General features: G+C 51.1%; 1 protein-coding gene across 2 annotated transcripts in view; it reads right to left on the reverse strand.

Moving 5' to 3' along the window:
- Nucleotides 1-22,628, reverse strand: part of PLXDC1 (plexin domain containing 1) — a 63,955-nt gene extending 41,327 nt beyond the window's left edge. The window contains exons 1-2 of one of the 2 annotated variants that reach the window (XM_081271273.1): nt 22,417-22,628; nt 13,668-13,840 (exon numbers count right to left, since the gene is read on the reverse strand). In XM_081271273.1, coding sequence (XP_081127399.1) covers nt 13,668-13,840; nt 22,417-22,492 — 249 coding nt within the window. In that variant the 5' untranslated portion in view covers nt 22,493-22,628. The remainder of the gene's footprint in view (nt 1-13,667; nt 13,841-22,416) is intronic. The other variant, XM_081271272.1, reaches the window with a different exon arrangement.
- Between the last annotated feature and the right edge of the window lie 615 nt (nt 22,629-23,243).

Raw genomic sequence — 23,243 nt, forward strand, 5'->3', positions numbered from 1 at the left:
CAACCTTCTGGGCTTGTGGAATAAAAGGTAAGAGACTTGGGTGGGGGTGAGGTCCTCCAATGCCTGTATCAGTTGTCTCTGTCCAAGTTCTTTATGAAACTAGACGGTGTTCAGGTTTCTCAGAGCTGTGCATCAATGATGCAATTAAATGATTCCCCATTCACCCAGGGCTTTCTGGCAGTCCTCTTAGTATAGAATTTGTGATGCTCCTGGGAGATCAGTGTTGTATGAAGCCCTGCGCACAAAGATTCCCAGGTGGGCATCATACTTTAAATGGTGTCCTGGTGTGGGGAGCCATTCTGACACATGATTGGGTGACTCCCGTTAAGGGCCTGAGGCGCTTTGGCTCTGTCGAAGCTTTCCCGACCCTTTCCTGATGAGAGAGCCCATCCGTGTGGGGGTGTGCCTGACCACTGACCCCGGGGACCCAATCACTGACCCTGACCTTGGAGTGCAGCCCCCCCTCAACCTTCATTGGATGGAATTCTCCCCTGAATCTCTTGCTCCCCAAATAAAAGGCTACTCCCCGGCGTGTTCGCTCTCTCTCTCTCCTGCTAGCCCTGAGTAATCCTCGCTGCCCTGCTGGGCAGCTAGAGGTGGGAACCAGAGAGGTGAGCCATCTCGGACCTAGCAATATAAATAAGGTAACTGAGTTTGTGTGTTTTATTTCGATCTCTTCTAACTAACTTTATGCCTAGAACCTCATTAATGAAACCACTGCGCAGGCCGCGTGGTAGAATTGGCGCCCAACGTAGGGCTCGAACCCACAACCCTGGGATTAAGAGTCCCATGCTCTACCGACTGAGTTAGCCATTCTACCACGTGGCCTGCGCAGTGGTTTCATTAATGAGGTTCTAGGCATAAAGTTAGTTAGAAGAGATTGAAATAAAACACACAAATTCAGTTACCTTATTTATATTGCTAGGTCCGAGACGGCTCACCTCTCTGGTTCCCACCTCTAGCTGCCCAGCAGGGCAGCGAGGATTACTCAGGGCTAGCAGGAGAGAGAGAGAGCGAACACGCCGGGGAGTAGCCTTTTATTTGGGGAACAAGAGATTCAGGGGAGAATTCCATCCAATGAAGGTTGAGGGGGGGCTGCACTCCAAGGTCAGGGTCAGTGATTGGGTCCCCGGGGTCAGTGGTCAGGCACACCCCCACACGGATGGGCTCTCTCATCAGGAAAGGGTCGGGAAAGCTTCGACAAAGCCAAAGCGCTTCAGGCCCTTAACGGGAGTCACCCAATCATGTGTCAGAATGGCTCCCCACATCCTGGTGCCAGGTATGTTTTACCACAAGGACATCTGCTCCCCACCAACTGGTAGGTGGAGTGACCACACCCACCATTCCCTCCCACAGGAACCTGCGCTTCCTCAGCCAGGCTGATTGGACACAGGTGATCACGTGATTCAAAGACAGCCCATCTATTGGAAGCCTACAATCTGTGGCTTGTGCATCCTGAGCCAATCAGATTCCTCCCCAGGGAAGATACACTTGAGCCAACAAGAAGCCAGAGGCCTTAAAGCTGAGCTGGAAAGGCCGTGGAGGCTCAGGAGCTGACACTGCTGTCTTGAGCTGACTACCAAATACGCTGGTCCACAGAGGGGACAAAGAAAACCTTATGTGCTTCTGACTTCAGTAAATACACGATGAAGGGATAAAAAGAGTTGAGAACTGAGGGGGAACCTAGTGAGGCAGAGAGGGCAGCCCTGAGCCCCGTGGATGTCCAGGTTCCCTGGGGCCTGACTGCTCTGTCCTATGACAGGTCTTTGCACCTTCTCTACCCTTTCTCTATGAGACACCCCTGGTGGCTCCTAGAAACCAGAGGGCCCTTAATAGAACAGTTTCACTTATGTTCTTCAGAACTTCCAAGGGGACACAGGCTGTCCTCCATCAGTTAAAGACAGCAAGAGTCTGGATGGGAAGAGAAAAAGTGAGGAACTAAAACTTGGTGGGGAGCCTTTTCCAGGCAACATTGTGACTACCGTGTTTTTCTTCTACAAGTCAACCACTGCTGGCTTCTTGATTGACCGCTAGGGAAAAGAGTCCCATGGTTTGGAATCCACCAACCTTGGGGACACTTCCCCATTGCCATCATAGGCCCCTGTTCATGTTGCCACCTTCCCCAGAAGTATTGATGGAGGAAGTCAATCATGGCAGAGACTAATAATTGTCTCCCAATAACCAGTTCCTCCTTCTTCCTTTGGTAGCAGAAGCTCACTGTTTAGCTAGGCACAAGGCCCCAGGTCAGACTATATTCCCAGCTCTCCTTACAGCTAGGTGTGGCTACGTGACTATACATCTGACCAATGGAAGATGAGCAGAATGATTGCCCTTAATAGGAACCAAGTGTCTTCTCCTTGCCTGGATGGGATGCAGATGTGATGGTGGGAACTGAAACAGCCATCCTAGACCGCAAATGGAAGGCACATGTTGCAGAGAGTAGAGAAATGAGGCAGAGGAAACTGGGTCCCCAACACCATGAGATGCCATGTCCTCCCTTGCTTACTTCTGCTCACACTTACATGTGAGAGCAGAATAGATTTCTTTGGGTCTGAATGCCTTGTCAATTGGGCATTTGTTAAACAGCAGAACCTTGTATCCTAATTAGTACAAAGCCCTACTCAGTCTCTTCAGGCCAGTCAATCCCAGGGCTTGTTCACCTTAATGCATATTGTGTGTGTCCTTAAAAGTATGTAGGTGCAGAGTATGTCTGTGCACGCCTGTACTCCCAGCTACTCAGGAGGCTGAGGCAGGAGGATCACAAGATCTATGCCAGTCTAGGCAACCTAGTGTGACCTTGTATCAAAATAAAATAGAGGGCTGGGGATGTAGCTCAAGCGGTAGCGCGCTTGCCTGGTATGCGTGCAGCCTGGGTTCAATCCTCAGCACCACATACAATCAAAGATGTTGTGTCCGCGAAAAACTAAAAAATAAATATTAAAAAAATTCTCTCTCTTTAAAAAAATAAATAAAATAAAATAAAATAGAGCCCTTGCCTAGCATGTGAAAGGTCCTGGGTTCCATCTCCAGCACTTAAAAAAAAAATGTGAGGCTGTGCCTGTCAATGACCCTGCCTGATGCATTCCCACCATCTACAGCCCATGACCACATGTGAGCTGTCTGTTACTATAGCTGTAAGCACTGTTACTAGAAGCCTTGGCTAGTAGACTTGATGGGATGATCGCTCATTTAAAAAGAGGGTCAGCAGACAAGCATGGTGGTGCACACCTGTGATCCCGGCAGCTCAGGAAGCTGAGGCAGGAAGATCACAAATTCAAAGCCAGCCTCTGTAGCTTAGCGAGGACTTAAGTAACTTAGCAAGGCTCTGTCTCAAAATAAAAAAAAATAAAAAGGGCTGGGGATGTGGCTCAGTGGTTTAGCATCCCTGGGTTCAATCCCTGGTACAAAAATAAATAAATAAATAAATAAAATAAAAAATAAAAGAGAAAGGTCAACACAAGCCAGACCTCTTGGCAAGTCCACCAAAGTAAAGTGGGATTCTTTAACACAAGCACATGAAGCTGTGGTCAACAGTCCACACTCATTTAAGGAGGCAGCAGATTGTGGATTTCAAACATTTCTGTCTGTACAACCCTTTCCTCCAACTAATCTTTCAGAGCATCTCAGCACATAAGCCACATCAAATTACAGCCAGCTGGGGGGAAAGGTCTGGGGCCAGCCTGCTATGCTACCTCCTTCTCCACCACCCTCCACCCCACAGCAGCCCATGAAGCACCTCTGGGATCCCCTCAGTTTCTGTGCGTACAATGTGCAAACATTGCTCTAGGATCAAGTGCATGGGCTGTGGAGTCAAGTTCAACAACTGACTCCATTACATAAATTGGTGCCAAGCATAAGCCCCTCCCCGAGCTTCAGCCCTCTCATCAGTAACCTTCTTGCGGCGTTCAGGAGAGGATTAGATGAAACATATCAACATAAAGCTCTTAACCCACTGCCTGGACCACAGTAGGCGCTTGGTAAGTGGAAACTATTACAACGATTTTGTTGGACCTTTCCAGCAAACAGCTCGATTGTGGAGGCTGCTCTTCAAAACAATTCCCTCTCCATCCTAAACGTCTGTCTGCTAGTACAGTGTCCCTTCTGCTTCAATTATTTGCGCCTGGAGGCATGCCAGGCACTTGGTTTCTGACAGCGGGGCTGCATTTACCTTGGCTGAGTTCAAGACGTTTCTGAACAGGAGCTCTGGCTGAGCTGTCACAACCAGCCCATCACCTGCAGCCAACTGGCAGGTGGAGACGCTGGGGCAAGCGACCAAGGGTGTCCTGCAGGGCTTGCTGGAGAGCTTGGCCAGCCAGGCTTGTCAGGATGGTACTGCAGGCAGTTGGGTCCAACCCAGGAAGTGCTGCTGAGATGTCTGGTTGCGGGGGAGGGACACCCCAGTCCCTGCCACTACAGTTCCATAAGGCCTTACAAGACCAATGAGAATGTGTTCTAGATCCCTGTTACCCAAAGTATGCCTGAGAACCATCCGCATTGCGTTATTCAGAAGCTTGTTATAAATGCAGACTCTGGGCCACCCCAAACCTGCTGACTCAGGATCTGCATCTGAAGAGGATCCCCAGGACTCTTACGCAGAGTAAAGTCTGACAAGCACCGATGGATCTAAAAGTGTACCGTGAGCCAGGCGTAGTGGCACACACCTGTAATCCCAGGGCCTCCATGTGCAATCCCAGTGAATTGGGAGGCTGAGGTGGGAGAATTGCAAGTTCAAGGCCAGCCATGGCAATTTAGCAAAATCCTGTCTCAAAAGAAAAAATAAAAAGGATTGGGATGTAGCTCTGTGTGAGCCCCTGGGTTCAATCTCCAGCACCACAGAAATTAATTAATTAATTCAAACAAAAGTACACTGTGCAGTAAAACATCATTCACTTTTGTTCTTGCAAGAAATAGTGGTGAAGAGCAGAGACTCCGAATGCAGAGACACCTGGGTTCTTGTACAGACTCTGGCAGTCATTGACTATGTGACCTTAGGAAGGCAACTTCACCTCTCTGTTCTAGATTGAGAGGCAATAAGGAGGTATTTGTGTGGGTTAAATGTAAAGTCGTAGAACGAAGCTGGAACTCAGGAAGGGCTTCTTGAACATCACCTGTTGCTATTATTTTTCTCTCGCCTCTGAAATGTGGTCCCCAGTGTGACAATGTTGAGAGTGGGGTGATTAGGTCCTTAGGAGGGATTAATGCTCCTCTTATCAATTATCCATTAACACAGAGGGGGGCCTTCTGAAGTGAGGCTGTCCCTCTTGTTTTCTCTCTTTTACACACAGCTGCTGGCCCTTCTGTTTTGTTCTGTTCTTTTTTTTTTTTTTGGGGGGGGGCGGGGGTGTACTGGGGATTGAACCCAGGGGCACTTAACCACTGAGCCACATCCCCAGCCCCTTTTATTTTTTATTTTGAGACAGGGTCTCAATGAGTTGCTTAGAGCCTTGTAAAGTTGCTCAGGCTGGCTTGAAACTCACAAACCTCCTGCCTCAGCCTCCTGAGCCACAGGGATTACACGTACATGCCACCGTTCCCAGCTGCCCTTCTATGATGCAGCACCATGACACCCTCACCAGATGTGGCCACCTGCTCTTAGACTTTCAGCCTCCACACTTGTACTCAAAGAATATGCTTTTTGGCACTATTCACAATAGCCAAAGGTGGAAACAGCCCAAATGTCCGTCAATAAGTGAACTGATAAACATAGCCACACAATGGAATATTATTCAGTCATAAAATGGATGAACTTCAAAAATATTATGCTAAGAGAAAGAAACCAGACACAAAAGGTCTGGACATACATTGTATGATTCCATTCATATATCACATACACAGGTAATGTTTATTTGAATATTGGGAATTCTGCTTCAACATATGAATTTTGGCAAATATGGACATTCAGATAGGCAAATCTTAGAATACAGATTGGCAGTTGCCAGGGCAGGATGTGGGAGGAGAAAACTGTTTAATGGACCCAGGATTCCTTTTGGGGTGACCAAAATGTTTTGGAACCAGATGAAGAAGGTGTCTGCACATTTTGAATGTATTAAAGACCACCAGCTTGTTCATTTGAAGCCGGATGCAGTGGCACATGCTAACATCCCAGCACTGGGGAGGCTGAGGCAGGAAGATTGCTTGGGCCCATGTGTTCAAAGCCAGATAGGAAACATAGAGAGACTCTGTCTCAAAATAAAATATGCATTTTTTAAACATAAATCTCACTTCAACAGAAAAGAAAGGGAAAGAAAGGAAGGACCTCAAGGAAAATGGAAAAGAGTCAACAAGAGGGACCTGAGGGAAGACATAGCCTAGGGCTGCGGAGCGGGGGAGGGGAGGGAGAAACCCACCTGGACTGAGAGCCATCTTGAGCCTCGCATTTTGTTCTTGAGTCTCAATCCAGGAGATCAGCATTGGCCACTCCTATTTGGGAAGCTGGGAGCTGGCAAGGGCTCACGAGAGTCCCAAGGCCACGCAGCTGGTATGTGTCAGGACCAAGATCCAGGGCCAGGACTGATGGGCCGTTTCCACAGCACTAGAGGCGGGATGGCTGGACTCCCTTTCTTCTCACAAAACCTCTTATCTTGTCTCTCCAAAGTGTAGCTCGTGACTTTTCCCTCCCTCCTCCTGCCATGCACATTCCCAGAGGTCTCCTGTCCTTGTCCCCCTCATTCCTTGCCCTGAGCACACTGGAATGAGAGAGCATTGCTTGCTCTCTACGGGCCTGTCTGCCCTCCTTCCCAGGCTCTGCAATCAGTCGGGGTGCTCGGAGGGGTCCTGGAGGCCTTCCACGGGGAACTGCCTTTTTTGGAAGTTTTACGGAAACCAAGCAGGCACCACGCCTATTTGTCTGTCTCCCTGCCCACTGTCCTGGATGATAGGGTGCCTGCCTCACCATTGGCCCCTCTGCATTCCGGGCCTGCCATCAGGATGCAGGAGCTCAGAAGTTTTGCCTGAGCCAGAGAGAAGAGAGAATTTCTGGAAGCTGGGCCAGGGGAATATTGGGGTGGGAGGAGGAAATCTCCTCTATTATAGTGTGAAAGTGGGGGGACACTTTGAAATCTGCATGTTCTCTAGCTTGGTTCCTCCTAAAGCCTGGTCCCAGACGTGAACCACGGAACCAAGAAAGCCTGGGATAGGACTTGGAAATGGCCGGGTTGGAAGAGAAACTTCATCCAAGGCCTCCTTTCTTCTCTGCCAGTCTCTTGAGGAATAAATTTCAGAACATCAGAGTCTCTGACTTCACAATGGCTTCCCCAACTACTAAAAAAAAATCCTGGGGTTTCCAGAGGCTCAAATTGGTCTAGGTGGAAAATCATTGGGAAGGATCCTATTTCTGCTGGGATGTGGTGTAGATGGCCTGACCAGGGTCCTCAGAGCCGCCAGCTTATCCTGAGGATAGGGTGCAGCCTGGACGCCTCCAGGCCTCCAAAGCAAGAGGTTCTGAGTTGGAAGAAGCTTTGTGGGGAGGTGGCCAGGCAGGAGTGCTGGGCAGAGCGGCCGAGCAGGGGTTGCTGGGACAGAGGGGCAAAACAGCAGCTCACAACCAGGAGGGTATTCTGAGGTGCCCCTGGGTGGTTGCAGGGAAGGTATTAGGGTTGGAACTGTAATGTCCCCCAAAGGCTCATATGTTGAAGGTCTGGTCCCCAACGCAGCAGTGTTCAGAGGTGAGGCTTTTGGGAAGTGATAGAATTACAAGTGCTCTACCCTCGTCCATGGATAATAGCTGAATGGACTACTGGGAGGAGGTGGGATCTAGTGAAAGGCAGTGTCCCTGATCCCTTCTTCTCTCTCTCTTCTGCTTCCTGACTACCATGAGGTAAGCAGCTTTTGCCATGACGTTCTGCCTTACCACAGCCCTAGAGTAATAAAGCCAGCCAATCACGGACTAAAACCTCTGAAACTGTAAGCCAAAATGAATCTTTGCTCCTCTACACTATTTTTCTCAGGTATCTTATCACAGCGATGAAAAACTGACTAACACATGAGGCACAGGGAATGGCAGCCCCTTCAGATGACCCCAGAGCAAAAGTACCTAGAGCCAGGTTGCTGCGGCACAAACCAAGCTGGGAGACAGATGGTCAGTGGAAGTGTTTTCCTGTTGAAACCCAAGAAAACTTTGGAAAAGACCAAGGCGAACTTGTCATGATATTCACTTCCCACACCCTGGCCTTGCGTTTCCCATCCTTTGCCACCAAGCCATGATGTAAAGCAGATTTCCTTAGGCCACAGGACGGCTGAGCTCCCAGAGATGCAGGAGGAGCAGGGGTCTCTGGAAGCCTTCACTGGGCTCCACTGAGGCCAAGGTGCCTGTTCCCCAGGTTGGGGGTGAGGACTGGCTATGCTGGGGGATCACGAGCATCCTCAGTTGAACACTGCTCTGGGCAAGGCCTAAGGGCTCATAGCAGACTAGGGAATGAATGCAGGTCCCCTTGGGGCCCTGGCACAGGGCCACCCAGTCACATAAACTTTCTTATATATAAACACCAATGTTCTCTTATGGTCTTGATGAAAAATCCAAGAGTCAGTAGAGCTGAGGTCCTTAGAAGCCAGAGTCCAATAGTCCACCCCAGGGACCACTCTTGTCTTCAACAACCATCTCTTTGGAGACCTCTGGGGATGGAGAAGTCCAATCCCTCCTTCTCGTGTTCCCTTAGAGGACCACTTGCCCTGGGCCAGGCAATGACCATGGTGATAGAACAGCTCAAGGTGCTTATGTTGGGGGGTGGGGAAGACAACCAGTACAAACAAATCAGTAGATAATTCAGCACAGGAGGTTAGCGGTGAGATGGAGGAAAATGAATTCTATTTTTTTTTTTTTGCCCTAGTTGCAGCCCTGCAGCCATTAGAAAACAGTCACACTGGGCTGGGGGTGCAGCTCAGGGGTAGAGTGCTGGCCTCGCATGGGCAAGGCCCTGGGCTCAATGAAATAAAGAAAGAAGGGGGGAGGGAGGAAAAAGAGAGAAAAGAAGAAAACAGCCACATCTTGCTAGAGCCTTCTCTATAGCCAGCTAAGTACCCCCAAACATTTTTTTTTAATATTTATTCTTAAGTTTAGGTGGACACAATATCTTTATTTTACATTTATGTGGTGCTGAGGATTGAACCCAGTGCCTCGTACATGCTAGGCGAGCGCTCTTCCACTGAGCCACAAACCCAGGCCCCCAAGTACTTTCTGCCATTCCTTCTAGGACAGGGGTTCAAGTCTCTTCACCATCTCATCCACCTCCTGGACCCCTCTGGTTTCTAGAAAACTGCCTGAAAGGGGACACAAGCCCCTCAGCTGTGGCCCAGCCAAGAAATAGCCTACAGGATCCCCAGAGCCCTGGCCCTGGCCCCCAGGTCTCCATGGGTTTCTGTTAATGCAGCTGCCGCCCACCTCTGTCCTTGGAAGCCACTCCATACCCCTGAATCACCCCAGCCACAGGCACTGAGCAGCCCCAAGTCTTCCCTCAGGAGCTTTCTGAACCGCCTCTCTCCCAACTACCTCTACCCCTAAGTGCCAGGGATTGTATTTATCCAGGTAGTTTCATCTGGCTTGAGGTTTCCTGACATGAGTCAGAACTCTCTTCCAGACAAATTATCTCTCAAAGTCTGATCCTTCATCTCTCAGACAAAACAGGGGACAATGAGAAAGGCCAAGGAAGAGTCTTCTCCTAGGTGGCCTTGCTCTTCTGTGTGGACTCTTGATGTGTGGCTTCAGGAGGATCACAAAACCCTGGAGGGGTGAAAGTTGCCTGCTCAAGTACAGCCACATGGCTCTTGAGAAAGCCCCATGTTCTGGCCATCCATCTGCCAACTAGTTGGTTTGAAATCTTACAGATTGAACTTTCTGGTCCTTAGAGGATCATCAGAATCACATGGGAAACTTTTTTTTTTAATGAAAAAATTTTTATTTATATATGACAGGGGAAACATTTTATTTTATTTTTTGCAGTGCCAGAGGTTGAACCCAGAGCCTCACACATGCTAGGCAAGGGCTCTCTATCACTGAGCCACAGCTCCAGCCCCATATGGGGAACTTGCAAAGAAACAAATTGCCAGGCTCCGTTCTGTCCAGGGTGGAGCCCAAGAATGTGTGTTGTTTTGTTTTTTAAGCCCTGGCATTATTGACTCCATACTGGCTCCTAAAGGAACCACTGCCTTTTTTGAACACCAACTGGGGAATCCTTCCAGAAAGCTGCGTCTCTGTGACTCTCTTCTAGAAGGTCCTCTTTGTACACGAGACATACGTAGACCTTCTGACCATCGTGTCTGACACTGAACAGATATCAGTAATTTACCCAAAGACCCAACAAAGCTGTAGGGAAGAGAATGAGAGGTCACAAGTCCCCACCTCAGGGACCACTTCTGGCCTGGCTGTTGGTTTCAGAGTTCCACCATGCCTGACCTGCTCCTTGGTTCTGCAGGACCTAGAGGACAGGGCAGAATGGGAAGTGAATGGGGATGTGTCCTCGAGGGCCGGTATGGGGGTGAGGTAAGTGAGGTGCAATATTCAAGGTGGTGCCAGAAAGCTGGGGAATCAAGAAAAGAAACATTTTAATATGATATTTTAAAAATCAAAATTACTGACAAAAACTGATGATACCTTGATGAGCACAATATCAAAATTTTAAATAAAGATAGGATCAGTCGTGGTGTGAAGCCAACTGAGAGCCCAAGGTAGAAGGAAAAACCAGTAATAGAAACAACACAGAGGGCTGGGGATGTGGCTCAAGCGGTAGCGCGCTCGCCTGGCATGCGTGCGGCCCCGGTTCGATCCTCAGCACCACATACCAACAAAGATGTTGTGTCCACCAAAAACTAAAAAAACTTTTTAAATATTCTCAGAGATGATATTTCATCCATGACATAAGAACAAGAAGCTTTCTTAAGAGAAAATTATCTGAAAATAATAGAGCTCTTAGAAATTAAAACTATGATGTAGGGAATAAAAACAATACTTTATAAAAATAAGGATGAAAACAATCCCCTGAACATGAAACAATAATAATAACAATCAAACTAACCAATAAACAACAACAAAAAAATGCAAAGGAGATAATAGAAGACAGAAGAAAATTCAAGAATGACATCCAGAAACTGATGTCTAGGAAAAAAAGAGAAGATGGGAGGGAAAAACTATCAAAGAAAGAAAGCAGAAAAGAAATTTCCAGAACTGAGGGATGTAAGTCTCCAGATTGAAACAGTCCACCAATGTCCAGTGTGGTGAAGGAAAGAGCCAAAGTGGGCAGCCCCGTCACTTTCAGAAGACTGGGGTTATGGGGACACCCTGAAAGTTTCCCAAGGTCGATACAAAGATCAGGAACAAGAATGACACCAAACCTCTCCACAGTGACATCAGAAGCAAGAAGACAATGGTGAGATGCTGTCAAACTTGAGACAGAAAATTATTTTTTTTAAGAGAGAGAGAATTTTAATATTTATTTATTTATTTTAGTTTTCGGCGGACACAACATCCTTATTGTATGTGGTGCTGAGGATTGAACCCAGGCCGCACACATGCCAGGCGAGTGCACTACTGCTTGAGCCACATCCCCAGCCCCAGAAAATTATTTTTAATCTAGAAGCCTATGTTCAGTAGAACCATCGATCAAACGAGAGCACAGAATAAGGCATTTTCAGACCTGCAAGTTCTCAAGAGAATTTCTTCCCTCCTGTGCAACCTCTCTTTTGTTTAGTTTAGGAAACTAAATAGCCAAGGGGGTGAAGCAGGAAAGAGAAGACACAAGGTCAAGGAAATTCCCAACAGGGAATCTGACACAGGAGAGAGACAAATGAGAGAAGGAGGCCCGGGGATGGTAACTGGGGGGCAAGTGAACAGCTCATCCAAGTCGGGACAGACGCCAGGAAAGAGGTTTCTAGGAGGGAAAAAAAAAAAAAAAGAACTGACAGGTTTGGCCACACGGAGAATTATATTTGAAGTCAAAGGATAATGTGTAAGAAGACACCAGAGGTAAGCGTGGGAAACCAAGGGGGTGGGACATAGCAGGGTCCCAGGAAGAATGAAAATTGTACAAGAAAAGGACATGACCCTGCTTGGATCAGGTGTGAACAGGATTCAAATGATAATAACAAGACAGGATTGAACAAAAAGATTCAGAGAGGGAGCACAGCAATGCTGGGGAATGGGGGGAATATGAAAGCCAAATCTTCATCCACCATGAAAGGCAGCCCAGGGACCTAACACTGACCTACCCAGAGGGGCAGTACAAGCAAAGACTTTGCAAAGACAGAGGTGGACGCCTGTAGGACAGCTGGCAAGGCACCTGCTGAGGACGGTGGGCAGTGTGGTCCGAGGGGGGGCGCTGGTGGGGCTGCTCTGTTTGTTTTAGGCTTCTAGCACTGTTTTCCTTCTTTCTTTTTTTTTTTTTAATATTTATTTTTTAGTTCTCGGTGGACACAACATCTTTGTTGGTATGTGGTGCTGAGGATCGAACCCGGGCTGCACGCATGCCAGGCGAGCGCGCTACCGCTTGAGCCACATCCCCAGCCCCTGTTTTCCTTCTTTCTTTTGAACAGGGGTCTAGTGCTGCCCAGGCCAGCCCTGAACTCTTGGGCTCAAATGATACTCCTGCCTCCTACTTGAACTTTTTGACTATCTGCAGGTTTTTCTTTAAGAAAATTGTTTTTAAAACATAAAATAAAGAAGCATATGCTGAGAACTGCATCTTCTTGATGATTTATTTATTTATTCATTTATTGGTACTGAGGATTGAATCAGGGATGCTTACTCACTGAGCCACATCCCCAGCCCTTTTTATTTTTTATTGTGAGACAGAGTCTTGCTAAGTTGCTTGGGGCCTTGCTAAATTGCTGAGTGTTGGCCTTGAACTTTTGCTCTTCCTGCCTCAGTCTCCTGAGTTGCTGGGATTACAGACTTACACCACAACTTCTCATTTCAGTTTTTCTGCATCCTGAGCCTCTACCCTCTTCGCTGCCTGGGCACACTCATGCTCTCACCCTCACACTTATCATAGACACATAAACACTAGACACAGGATCATGTACATAATACACAAAGCCCCTCAGACACACATGCAAACACACACCCACTGATACACACATTCCCAGAAAATAGCGATTCTAGATTTGCTGGAGGAAACAGATGCTTAGTCTTCCAGAGAGCTGTGAGGAGGGCTTGCTCCCTGGCCCCTCCTCAGCAGGTTCTGTCCTGGAACTGTAGCCTAATTGCTTTCTCTACCCAGCCCACGGCAGTGTGTCCCACCCTCAGGTTGAACAGACTGTGTCTCTGCAGCCATGAACCTTTGAGGGCCCCACTATCTGTAGATGGGGCAGAAATGGGGGTGGGAAGGACCTGAACTGAAAGCTGGGATGTAACTATTAATGCCACCTTGGGCTTTTTCTGCCCTGGGTTATGGAAGAATCCTGTGTCGGGAACCCTGTTACTAGGCTGTGCATCTGGAGCAAGTCAATTTACCTCCCTGGGTCCTAGAGGAGGTAGGCAGACTATCAAGCTCCGAGATGTTGGGATGTTAGGACCCGTCTGGGCTCTCCTTCCATCCCCACCCCACCCCCACCCCTCCGTCTCCACTCCAATCTCCAGGGCTGATCCCGGTGGTGTGTCTGCTTGTCAGATCAGTGCACGTAGGGCATCTGGAGAGACCCCATGCACACTTCTCTCCCACTCCACGTTCATCAGCACTCACCACCACCCTGGTCCTGTTATCCGGCAGTGTGTCGATAGCCAGGGTGCCCCCACCCAAGTCCTGGCTCAGCTGGGTCCTGTTCCGCTCTGACACCTGCCTTTCTCGCACTCTCTGATTCCAGCCCTGTGTGGTCCCCTTGGCAGCCCATCCAGAGCCTCGGCCTTCATCGTGACCTGGGGAAGATGCAGGAAATTGAGTGTTAGCAGGGCAGGGTACAGATCCGAGGGAGACCAACCCGATTCTGCAGAGGCCTCAATGCCACGCCATCATTGACTCTGGGGATGCTTGAGTACCCAACATGTCCTGAGAGCCATGTGCCCAGTTCCATGTCAAGCAGCTCGTGCACACAATGCTCTGAACCTTCACATTAATGCTCCACAGTAAATACAGTGCACTCCATTGTGCAGACAGGAATCAGAGGCTCAGAGGCTGCAGGTCACACAGGTGATTAGACATTGAGATAAGTTTCAAACCCAAGTTGATCTGCCTCCATCTGGTGACTATTCTCCACCTCAGCTCACACTGGAATCACCTCCAGATGTCTGGGTCCTACCCTAGAGGTCTAATGTGTCCCTGGCATTAGGTCTCTTAAGACCCGCAGGTGAAATTTAGACAATTAGGGGAAATTTAGAGAAGTCCTGGTCTTAAAGAACTCTGCAACAAGCTGGGCATAGTGACATATGCCTATAATCCCAGCGACTCAGGAGGCTGAGGTAGGAGGATCACAAGTTCAAGGTCACCTCTGCAACTTAGTGAGACCCTGACTGAAAAGAGAAAAATAACAGGGTGGGGGATGTACCTCAGTGGTTCAGTGGTAGAATACCCCTGGGTTCAATCCCCAGTACCGGGGGGGGGGGGGGGGGGGGGGGGAGACAACCTCTGCGAAAAGGGTGAGAACCACTTCTCTGAAATATAAACCAGGTCCTTATCTATCTGCCAAAATTGCTACATAATCCTATCTTCCAGGGGACTAGAAGCCAGAGAGCAGAGACCTTCCAGTTCAGGGTTTCCCAAATTTGGTACTATTGATATCTTGGACTGGATAATTCTCTTTTTTCTTTTAATTTTTAAAATTATAGTGAAATGCACATAAGAGTTACCACTGTAAGTATACCATCACTTCTATCCATCCCCATAATGCTTTTCATCTTGTAAAACTGAAACTCCAGGCCCCTCCTCCTCTGTCCCCAGTCTCCGGCAAGCCCCCTACTCCGGTCTGTCACTCCTATTTGACTGCTCCCAGTATCTCATGTTGAGGCAGGAAGGTGGGTCTCCCACAGGCAGATAGGATCAGAGCCTTTGGAGGACAGGAGGGAAGGGAACACGGGTCTGAAAGACACCTGCGACCTGCTGCTCCCTGCCAGCCCTAACCACAGTGCCTCCTTTTGAGGTGGGGTGCTTGTTCCTGTTCCCCACAGCTGCAACCCCAGCAGCCCTTCCTTGCTTGCCCCTCCCTTCACCCCTAGCACACCCAACCCGAAATGCCTTCTCCTTCCAAAACCAAGCGAGACCCATCCTCTTAATTATGTAAATAAGGATTGAAATTATGCACTTCTGATTGGCTGGTGAAACTCAGAGTTTAGAGAGCTTGATTGGTCTATGCTGCATCCCTCAACCCATCGATCATCTACACTGTGGCCTCAGACACACTTTTAAAAACCCCCAAGGCAACAGATACCTCCTGCCCACCCCCTCTGGGAGCTAGGCTTTCTACTACACAAATAAATACAGTTACTTTGCTCTCACCCTCGCATCCGTGGATTCATTCCTCAAATTTGTGGGATAAAGAACCTGACTGCCTAGATTCAGTGTTAGAATATAAGTGGATTCCTGAGTATTTGTCTTTCTGTGTTCAGCTTATTTTACTTAGCACAATGTCTTCTAGTTCCTTCCATGTTGTAGCATGTAATAGGAAAAATACACACACACACACACACACACACACACACACACACAGGGGATTGAACCCAGGGGTGGTTAACCACTGAGCTACATCCCTAGCCCTTTTAAAAATGTTTAATTTTGAGACAGGCTCTTGCTAAATTACTTAAGGTCTTGCTAAATTGCTGAGGCTGGCCTTGAACTTTTTAAAAATATTTTTAGTTGTAGATGGACACAATACCTTTATTTTGTTTATTTAGTTTTATGTGATGCTGGGGATCAAACCCAGGGCCTCATACATGCTAGGCAAGCACTCTACCACTGAGCTACAACCCCAGCCCCTGGACTCAAACTTTTGATCCTCCTGCCTCAGCCTCCCAAGCCACTGGGATTACAGGTGTGTGCCACCACACCTGGTGATTTTTCTTTTACAGTGCTGAATAATATCCCATGCATATGCATATACCATATTTTGCCTCTCCATTCTCTGTCAATGGACAGTTGGGTAGCTCGCATGTTTTAGCTATCGTGAGTAATGCTCCTGTGATCATAGGTGTGTAGACGTCTTTGAGATGCTGTTTTCAACTCTTTTGCATATATACCCAGAATTAGGATTGCTGGATCAGATAGTAATTCTATTTTTAAGTTTTGGAGAACCCCCCCCAACAGTTTTCCATTGCTGAGCTGTTCTGTATTCTCACCGAAAGCGTACAAAGTTTTTATTCTCTCCACAGCCCCACCAAGTCTTGCTATTCTCTGCTTTGATTTTGGTTTGTGGTAGCAGCCATTCTGATGGGTGTAGTTTTGATTTCCATTTCTCTAACGATTAGTGAAGTTAAGCATCTTTTCATATCCTTACTGGCTATTTGTATATCTTCTTTGGAGAAATGGATAAATGTCTATTTAGTCTTTTCCCCTTTTTTGGGAGGTGGGTACTGGAGATTGAACTCAGGGGCACTCGACCACTGAGCCACATCCCAGCCCTATTTTCTATTTTATTTAGAGACAGGGTCTCACTGAGTTGCTTAGCGTCTGGCTTTGAACTCAGGATCTTCCTGCCTCAGCCTCCAGAGCCGCTGAGATTAGGCATGCACCACCATGCCCAGCTTTGTCCATTTTAAATTGAGTTGTTTTGAGTTGCTGGTGGGACTGGATAATTCTTTGGGGGTGGGGGTGGCCTTTTCTGTACTTCAAGGGTACTTAGCAGCATCTTTGGCCTCTATCTGCTAGGTGTCACTAGGACCTTCCCATGCCCCTAAGCTACGACAACTGAAAATGTCTCCCAACCTTGCAAACATCTCATAGGAAACAAAATCACCCCTCCTTCTCCCCAGTGAGAACTGTGTCTTCAGCTTCACGCTCCCGTCAAACACCCAGGCAATCACTATCCCGTCAAACAAGGGGCTTAGATACCATCCAGAACGGGGAACAGGTTTCACCTCAACTGCCCTCTCCAACTGATTAGTGACAACCAGGAGCCCTCTAATTGAGAAGAATTCTGAGGCCTCATTTGTGTTTAGCAGGAAAGATTGTCACCATCAATTAGGCACGTCAGCCACGGGCACAGGATTAGCAAGTGGCCGCGCTCAGGCAGCTCGTTCCAAGACTCCACGTTCTCTCCAATTCCCTCTAGGTTGTTAAATTAATCCTAAATGACACCAAAGCATCTTTTCCCATTTCAGAGAGATTGTACCCCCTGAGCTGTGCCTCATATTGTTATTCCAATTATCACACCTACCTTGGGTAAGACTCAGATTACCAGACAGATGGATAGGACATTCTGCACCTGTGACCTTCATCTACCTCAGGCCCTCTCTGGGTCAGATGCCCTCCTCCTCCTCTACCTCACCCACTCCACCTCCCGGAACTCTCAGTGGCAGGACTAGGCGCCTATCTCCCCGGGACTCTCTCCACATTCCTCAAACACTACCTTGCAAACAGTAAGTGCTCAATCACTGCCCTCTCAAGGACACGATGCTGTAGGAGGCAGGAGGCAGCAAGGGCAGAGTTTGAGACAGGCCTGGCCAACACTAGGCCTGGGGCTGGGGCCAGGACACTGCTGTGGGGCTCTGGTTTGTCATTAGACATTTTATCCAATTAAGTCATTCTTGGCTGATGGTGCTCGCTGGACCCTTGCCGGGCCCCTCTCACTTCTCTCTCCCTAATCACAACCAGATGCTCCTGGAGAATGTGGGGAGAGGGGCAGTCCCAGGCCCCTTCCCTGGATGCCCTCGGGCTGTCTATAGATGCCCGGAGGGCAGCTGCCCACCTCCCCTGGGCCAAGCATTTGACCCCGAGGGAGGGGCCCACAGTTGTTTCAAAGAAGGAACTATTTGTGCCGGGCTGCACAGCCAGCCGGCCTCCTTGGGCTCCTCAGGCTCCTCAGGTCCTCCTGCAAGCAGCCCTGGGGCCTGGGCAGGAGCCAGACTAGAAAGGAGCATGGACAGAACAAGAGGAGGAGCTCGGCCAACTCAGAGGGGGCTGCCAAAGACCCGCAGCTGTCACCAACCTGGGACTGCACCAGAGGGAGGGCGCTGGATGGCGGAGGCCTGAGGCCTGGGCAGAGGGAGGGATGGGGAGCTCCGCAGAGTGGACAGGGAGGAGACTCGGGGAGTGCCTCTCCTCCCACAGGCTGTGGGACCTTGGACTTGTCACTTTACTCTGCAGGTTGCAGCTTCCCCATTGTTAGCCGAGGATGACAAAGGTGCCCAAGGCCCAGGCTGCCAGGAGCCATCAGGAGAGCAACAGGAAGTGGGGTTGGAGGTCAGGCTTAAGGGCACATGGTCCATGCCAGACAGCCAGGGGCCTGTCCTGCTCTGGCCTGGCCCCAGGGTCCCCTCCCAGCCAGACCATATCTGCCTCCCTTCCTCCTCCCAGTGGGCTTAACTCAGGAGAGGAGCCAAAGCAGGGGCCCACGTGCCTGTGGACACACCCACGAAGACTGCCCTGAACCCCTGCCCTTCCCTGCCAGGTGCTCACACATGTGTGGCAAACCTGCCTGGCCCTTGGGTGCGCCTGGTCCCACCTTCTGCCTCCCCGGTACCCATTCCATGCCCATGTATGTGAGAGTCCCACCGTGTGCAATGTCAAGAAGCTTCTAGAACACATGCTGTTCCCTCACCCATTCATTCACTCGTGGCCCGGGTAGTGTACAGTCTAAAGGGACATCATGATAACAGTAGTCATCGTGAGCATAGCCAACGGAGACTTCTCCTCCCCCAGCACCATCCACGGGCTCTGAACACATTAACTCGTTTAATCCCCACACCAACCCCATGAGATAGGTACTAGTTTTAGATCCATTTCATAAGTGGGGAAACCAAGTCACAAAGGTCCTAAGGATCCTCCAAGGTCACACAACCAGTCTGTGGCAGGATTTGAAGCAGGCAGGCTGGCTCCAGAATCCGCTCAGAACCACATGAAACCTAGTAAGAAGCGACCAGCAACTCCCTGGCTGTTCCCCAGAGAGCAAGGGCAGCCCCAGGACAAGACTGGCACCTGGGTCCCACCCTGGGTGCCACTGAATCTACCTTGGGAGGTGCCCTGGGGGACCACATCCCCTGGAACACAGGGGTGTGGTCTGGGGGTACTGTCCCTACACCAATACACCCCAGCAATACCTGGCTCCAGGGTTCGGGGCTCCGGCTGACTCCAGGAGGCCAGGTTAGACCACCTGGGCTAAACCACGCTCAGCCCACCCATCCATCACCTAAGCTTGCCATTGCAGCCCCAGGGCCACCACACAGTCCAGGCCACCATGACTCTACCCTTTGTGCCCTACAGCCAGTCTCCCACACTCTAGGTAGAACAAATGGTCAAGAGGACAAACTCAGTTCCCTCTAGTGCATCCTACTCTCCGTGTCTCTCGGGCCAATTTGAGGCCTTTTGTGACTGGGTCGCTGGACGCCCTACCTCCCCAGGCAGGAACCCTCCTGCTCTGAGCACAGGGATCCACAGGGCCATTTTCTCAACCATGCTGCTCCATGAATATGCCTTTCTCCTGCTAAGTCCCTGCTCTCTCTTTAAGTCTTCCAAGATGTTACTTTTTCTCCCGGCACCTCTCCCCCCCACCCCAGCTGCCAGATGTACCATCCCAGCTGAGATCCTGGTACATGACGACACTCAGCGCCTGTGACAGGTGCCAGGTGCCTGGCAGAACACATGCTCTGTGAGCACACGGGGACAATGGGATGGGAGAGGCAGCAACTGAGATGCCCTGAGTACCTGAGGTTCACAGGATGGAGGAGACCCTTTCCCTGGGACACAGACTCACTGAACACCCACCCGCACTGTCATACCACAGCAGTCAGCAAGTAAAGGCTGGGATTCAGACGAGCTCAAGGCTGACCCTGACTGTGACACTGGACAAATTTACTAAATCTAAGGTTCAGTTTCCACATCTGTAAGATGGGCACTGTGCCAGGTGCTGGGCAGGTCACAGTGAACAGGCAGACACCGTCGCAGCACCCACAGGTCCTCTGTGGGGAGGGACCCCTGGAGCTGATTGAGACCCTGCTGAGGAACAGCTGAGGGGCAGCATCCTGGAAGGGGCTGGACTGGGGAGGACAGGAGATGCCCGGGTGGGGGAGGGGCTGCTGGCTGCAGTGGGAAGTCTGACTTTAGTTTGCTCAAAGTCCCCAGTGGGTAGGGGAAAGAAGTCCCCAGTGGGCAGGAAGGAAGCTGGAAGCAGATTATGGCCAAACAGGTTACTAGGGACAGCATGGGCCAACCTCCATTCTAGAGAAAGGAGGCTCAGAGAAAGGAGGAAGTCATTGGGGTCGTGGGACTGTGCTGGGCCTGGCCTCCCGCACACCAGCTGCAGCTGCCTGTCCCTCCCACGCTATTGTAGGCTCCTCTGGTTCCAACTTAGGCCAGACCATCAGTGCCCACAGCCACACTGTGCACCCCAAAGCCATCTTCCTTTCAGTCCATCTGCTTGTCTGCCTGTGTTGGCCTCTTGGTATCCCCTGCAGCCTGGCTGCACCTCTGGTCACTGATCTCTCCTGCTGCAGCTGTCATGGCAGATCTAGTGCCAAGGCTCCACCAAAGCAGCCACAGAGAGGGCTCCCACCAGCCCTGAGACCCCAGAGCCTGGGGCTGGCTGCCTGGTCCCCTTGGGGTTCTGCTCCTGGCTGCCCCTGCAGGGGACACTAGTGCTCCATTGAGAGGATCTCTCAAAGACAGCCCCTGCCTCTCTACAGGTCCTGCCTCCTGCACTGGGAGTCAACAGTGGCTCCCTCCAGCTTCTTGGGTCTAACCCTAATCTCTCCTGCTGCAGTAAAGTGCACTTTTGTCAGCTGAATCTGTCAAAGTCCAGAAGACAGGGCGTCCTCTCCTTAGAGAAGTAATTCAAGTCTCTGCTGCCCCTCCTCCTGGCCTCCCCATTGTCTCCCATTCCAACCCAATTTTGAAGAGATGGTACTCAGCCAGGCCTGCATCTGGCCACCCCTATCACCCAACTAACTCCATGGTCCTCACAACCCAGGCAGAGGTTCCGATCCAATTTATCAAAATGGTCACACCCTCAGTTCAGAAGACTGTGCCAGGCAGGGGCTGCAAAGGACCTCAGAAATTAACCTGTCCAATCCCTTCCTGTTTATAATATACGTACGTGTGTATGTATATGTCACCTATATACATCCAAGAAGGAAAGGGCGGGGAATAAAGAGAAAAAAGACCCCTCATAATCCCACAACCAAGAGTCAAGGATTTTGTCAACTACCTCACTTTATAAGTGCAGAAATAGGCCCAGAGGGAGAAAGTAATTCACCCAAAGCCACACAGCAAGTGACACAATAGAACTAAAAACTAAATCTCTGGCCGTGCCCTGTGCGGTTCTGCACCCCCAGCCTCTGGACACTTCTCTTGCACTACACCCCCTCATCGCCCCCCAGCCATCTCCACCATAACCTTCTCTAAAGGAATCCAGTGTCAGCTACATACGGGGTCCATGAAGTCAAGAATACTGTCACTGACACTTCTGTGCCTGATGCTTGTGTGGCCCTGAGGCACAGCCACCAAAACACAGCATCCCCCTGGACATAGCCCTCCATCACTAAGCCAGTATGGCATAGATCTCTTCTTGGTTTTCTCTGCCAAGGGGCTTGGCTGCAAATGACCCCTGTCCTCAACCCCAGAGAAAGTGTGGGTGCATGAGGAGAAGGGAGAGCATAAATTATACGTTGAAAGATGGGCCTCCTTTATAACAGGAGGGATTCAAAGTAGAGTTCAGAAAGAACTTCCAGGTGGGAGAAATGATTTGGGGAAACTGGTATAAAGGGAATGTGCAAATAGGAGCCCCGCCCCTATCTAGAACCAGGGCAGCTGAGAGCCAAAGGCGACCCGGGAGTGACAGGGGACTCTTCAGGCTGGGGGTTGGAGGAGAGACAAGTAGAGTCTCCCTGGGCCCCCGCCTCTCGACGGGTTCCAAACAGGTAGGAGAAAAGAAGTGAGGCCGCCGCTGCCTTTGCCCAGGGAGACCCTGGGTCCCCTCCCGCTGGTGGCTCCCGCCCGGCCGCCTACCGCGAGGAGGCGGAGGAGGCCGAGAAGGGAGAGGAGCCTCGTCGGCCCCCTCCGCAGAAGCCAGCCTCGCCCGGAGTGACAGGGGCCCCTCGGAACTCCCTCACTGTCCCCTTTGGGGCCACAGTTCACTGCCTCCCAGAGTCGCCCCTCTTGGGGTCCCTGGGGCGTCGTCCAGGAGGGCAGCGGAGGTCGGGCATCGCTGTCCAGCGCCCCGCCCTCCCTCACGTCCCGGTGTTGGGCCGGCGGGGCCCCGTCCACCTGCCCCAGCCGCAGCCCCGGCCTCCCGCGGACGGTGCCCCCTCCTAGACGTCGCCCGCCGCCCGCCGGCCCCCGGGGCCAGTCCTACCTGCCGCGGGCTGGAGGCTCAGCGCCTGGGCAGCCTCCCTGAGCGCCAGCACCAGGAGCCACAGCTCGCCCCGCATGGTGGTGGCGGGACCCGCCCCGGCCGGCTCGCGGCGGAGGCTGGAGAGGAGGGGGCCGAGCGGGGGCGCGCGGTCCGCAGGCCGGAGCGGCAGGAGCGCGAGCGGGCGGCCGGCGAGCAGAGCGCGGCGCCGCGGCCTCCGGGGACCCGGAGCCGGGGGGCGGGGGAGGGCGGGGCGGGGCGCCGCGCCCGGAGCCTCCCAGCCTCCCAACCTCCTCGGCCACGCAGCCTCGCAGCCTCCCCCGGCCTTCAGCCTCCCAGACTCCCCAAGGATCGGAAGCTACTTGTGATGCAAAAGCAGAGGGGACCGGCGGGGACCCTGGACTGGAGGATCCCCTAGGCACCTTCGGCCGTCCTGCACCCCCACTTGGCTCCTGCCTCCCTTCCTCTCCCTTGCTCCCCCAGGGAAAGCCAGGAGAGAAGTTCCAAGAGGGTACCCCAGGAAGCTCCCTTGCCATGGCCGTGGGCTCCTGCCACCCGCCTCCTCCAGCAGCGCGACTTTCTGAGCTGCTCCTCGGTGTCTGTGGGTTTCCGAGGTTTTACTCCAGCGCATCTCCCCCGGTGGCCAAGAACCTGGCCTCCCCCCTGCGCGGCCTCCCATCGTGCCCCTCCACACCCCATTTCCAGCAGGGTTTGCCCTCCAGCCCAGCACCCCTGGAGAGCAGGGGCCTGGCTCACCCCTACCCTGAAATAACCTGGACCCCTGTCCCCAAGAAGGCAACTGAGGCACGCGCCGCTCTGGAGGCCCCTGA

Source organism: Spermophilus citellus (genome assembly GCF_964194105.1).
Source record: "Spermophilus citellus genome assembly, chromosome: 17".
Classification (NCBI taxonomy): domain Eukaryota; kingdom Metazoa; phylum Chordata; class Mammalia; order Rodentia; family Sciuridae; genus Spermophilus; species Spermophilus citellus.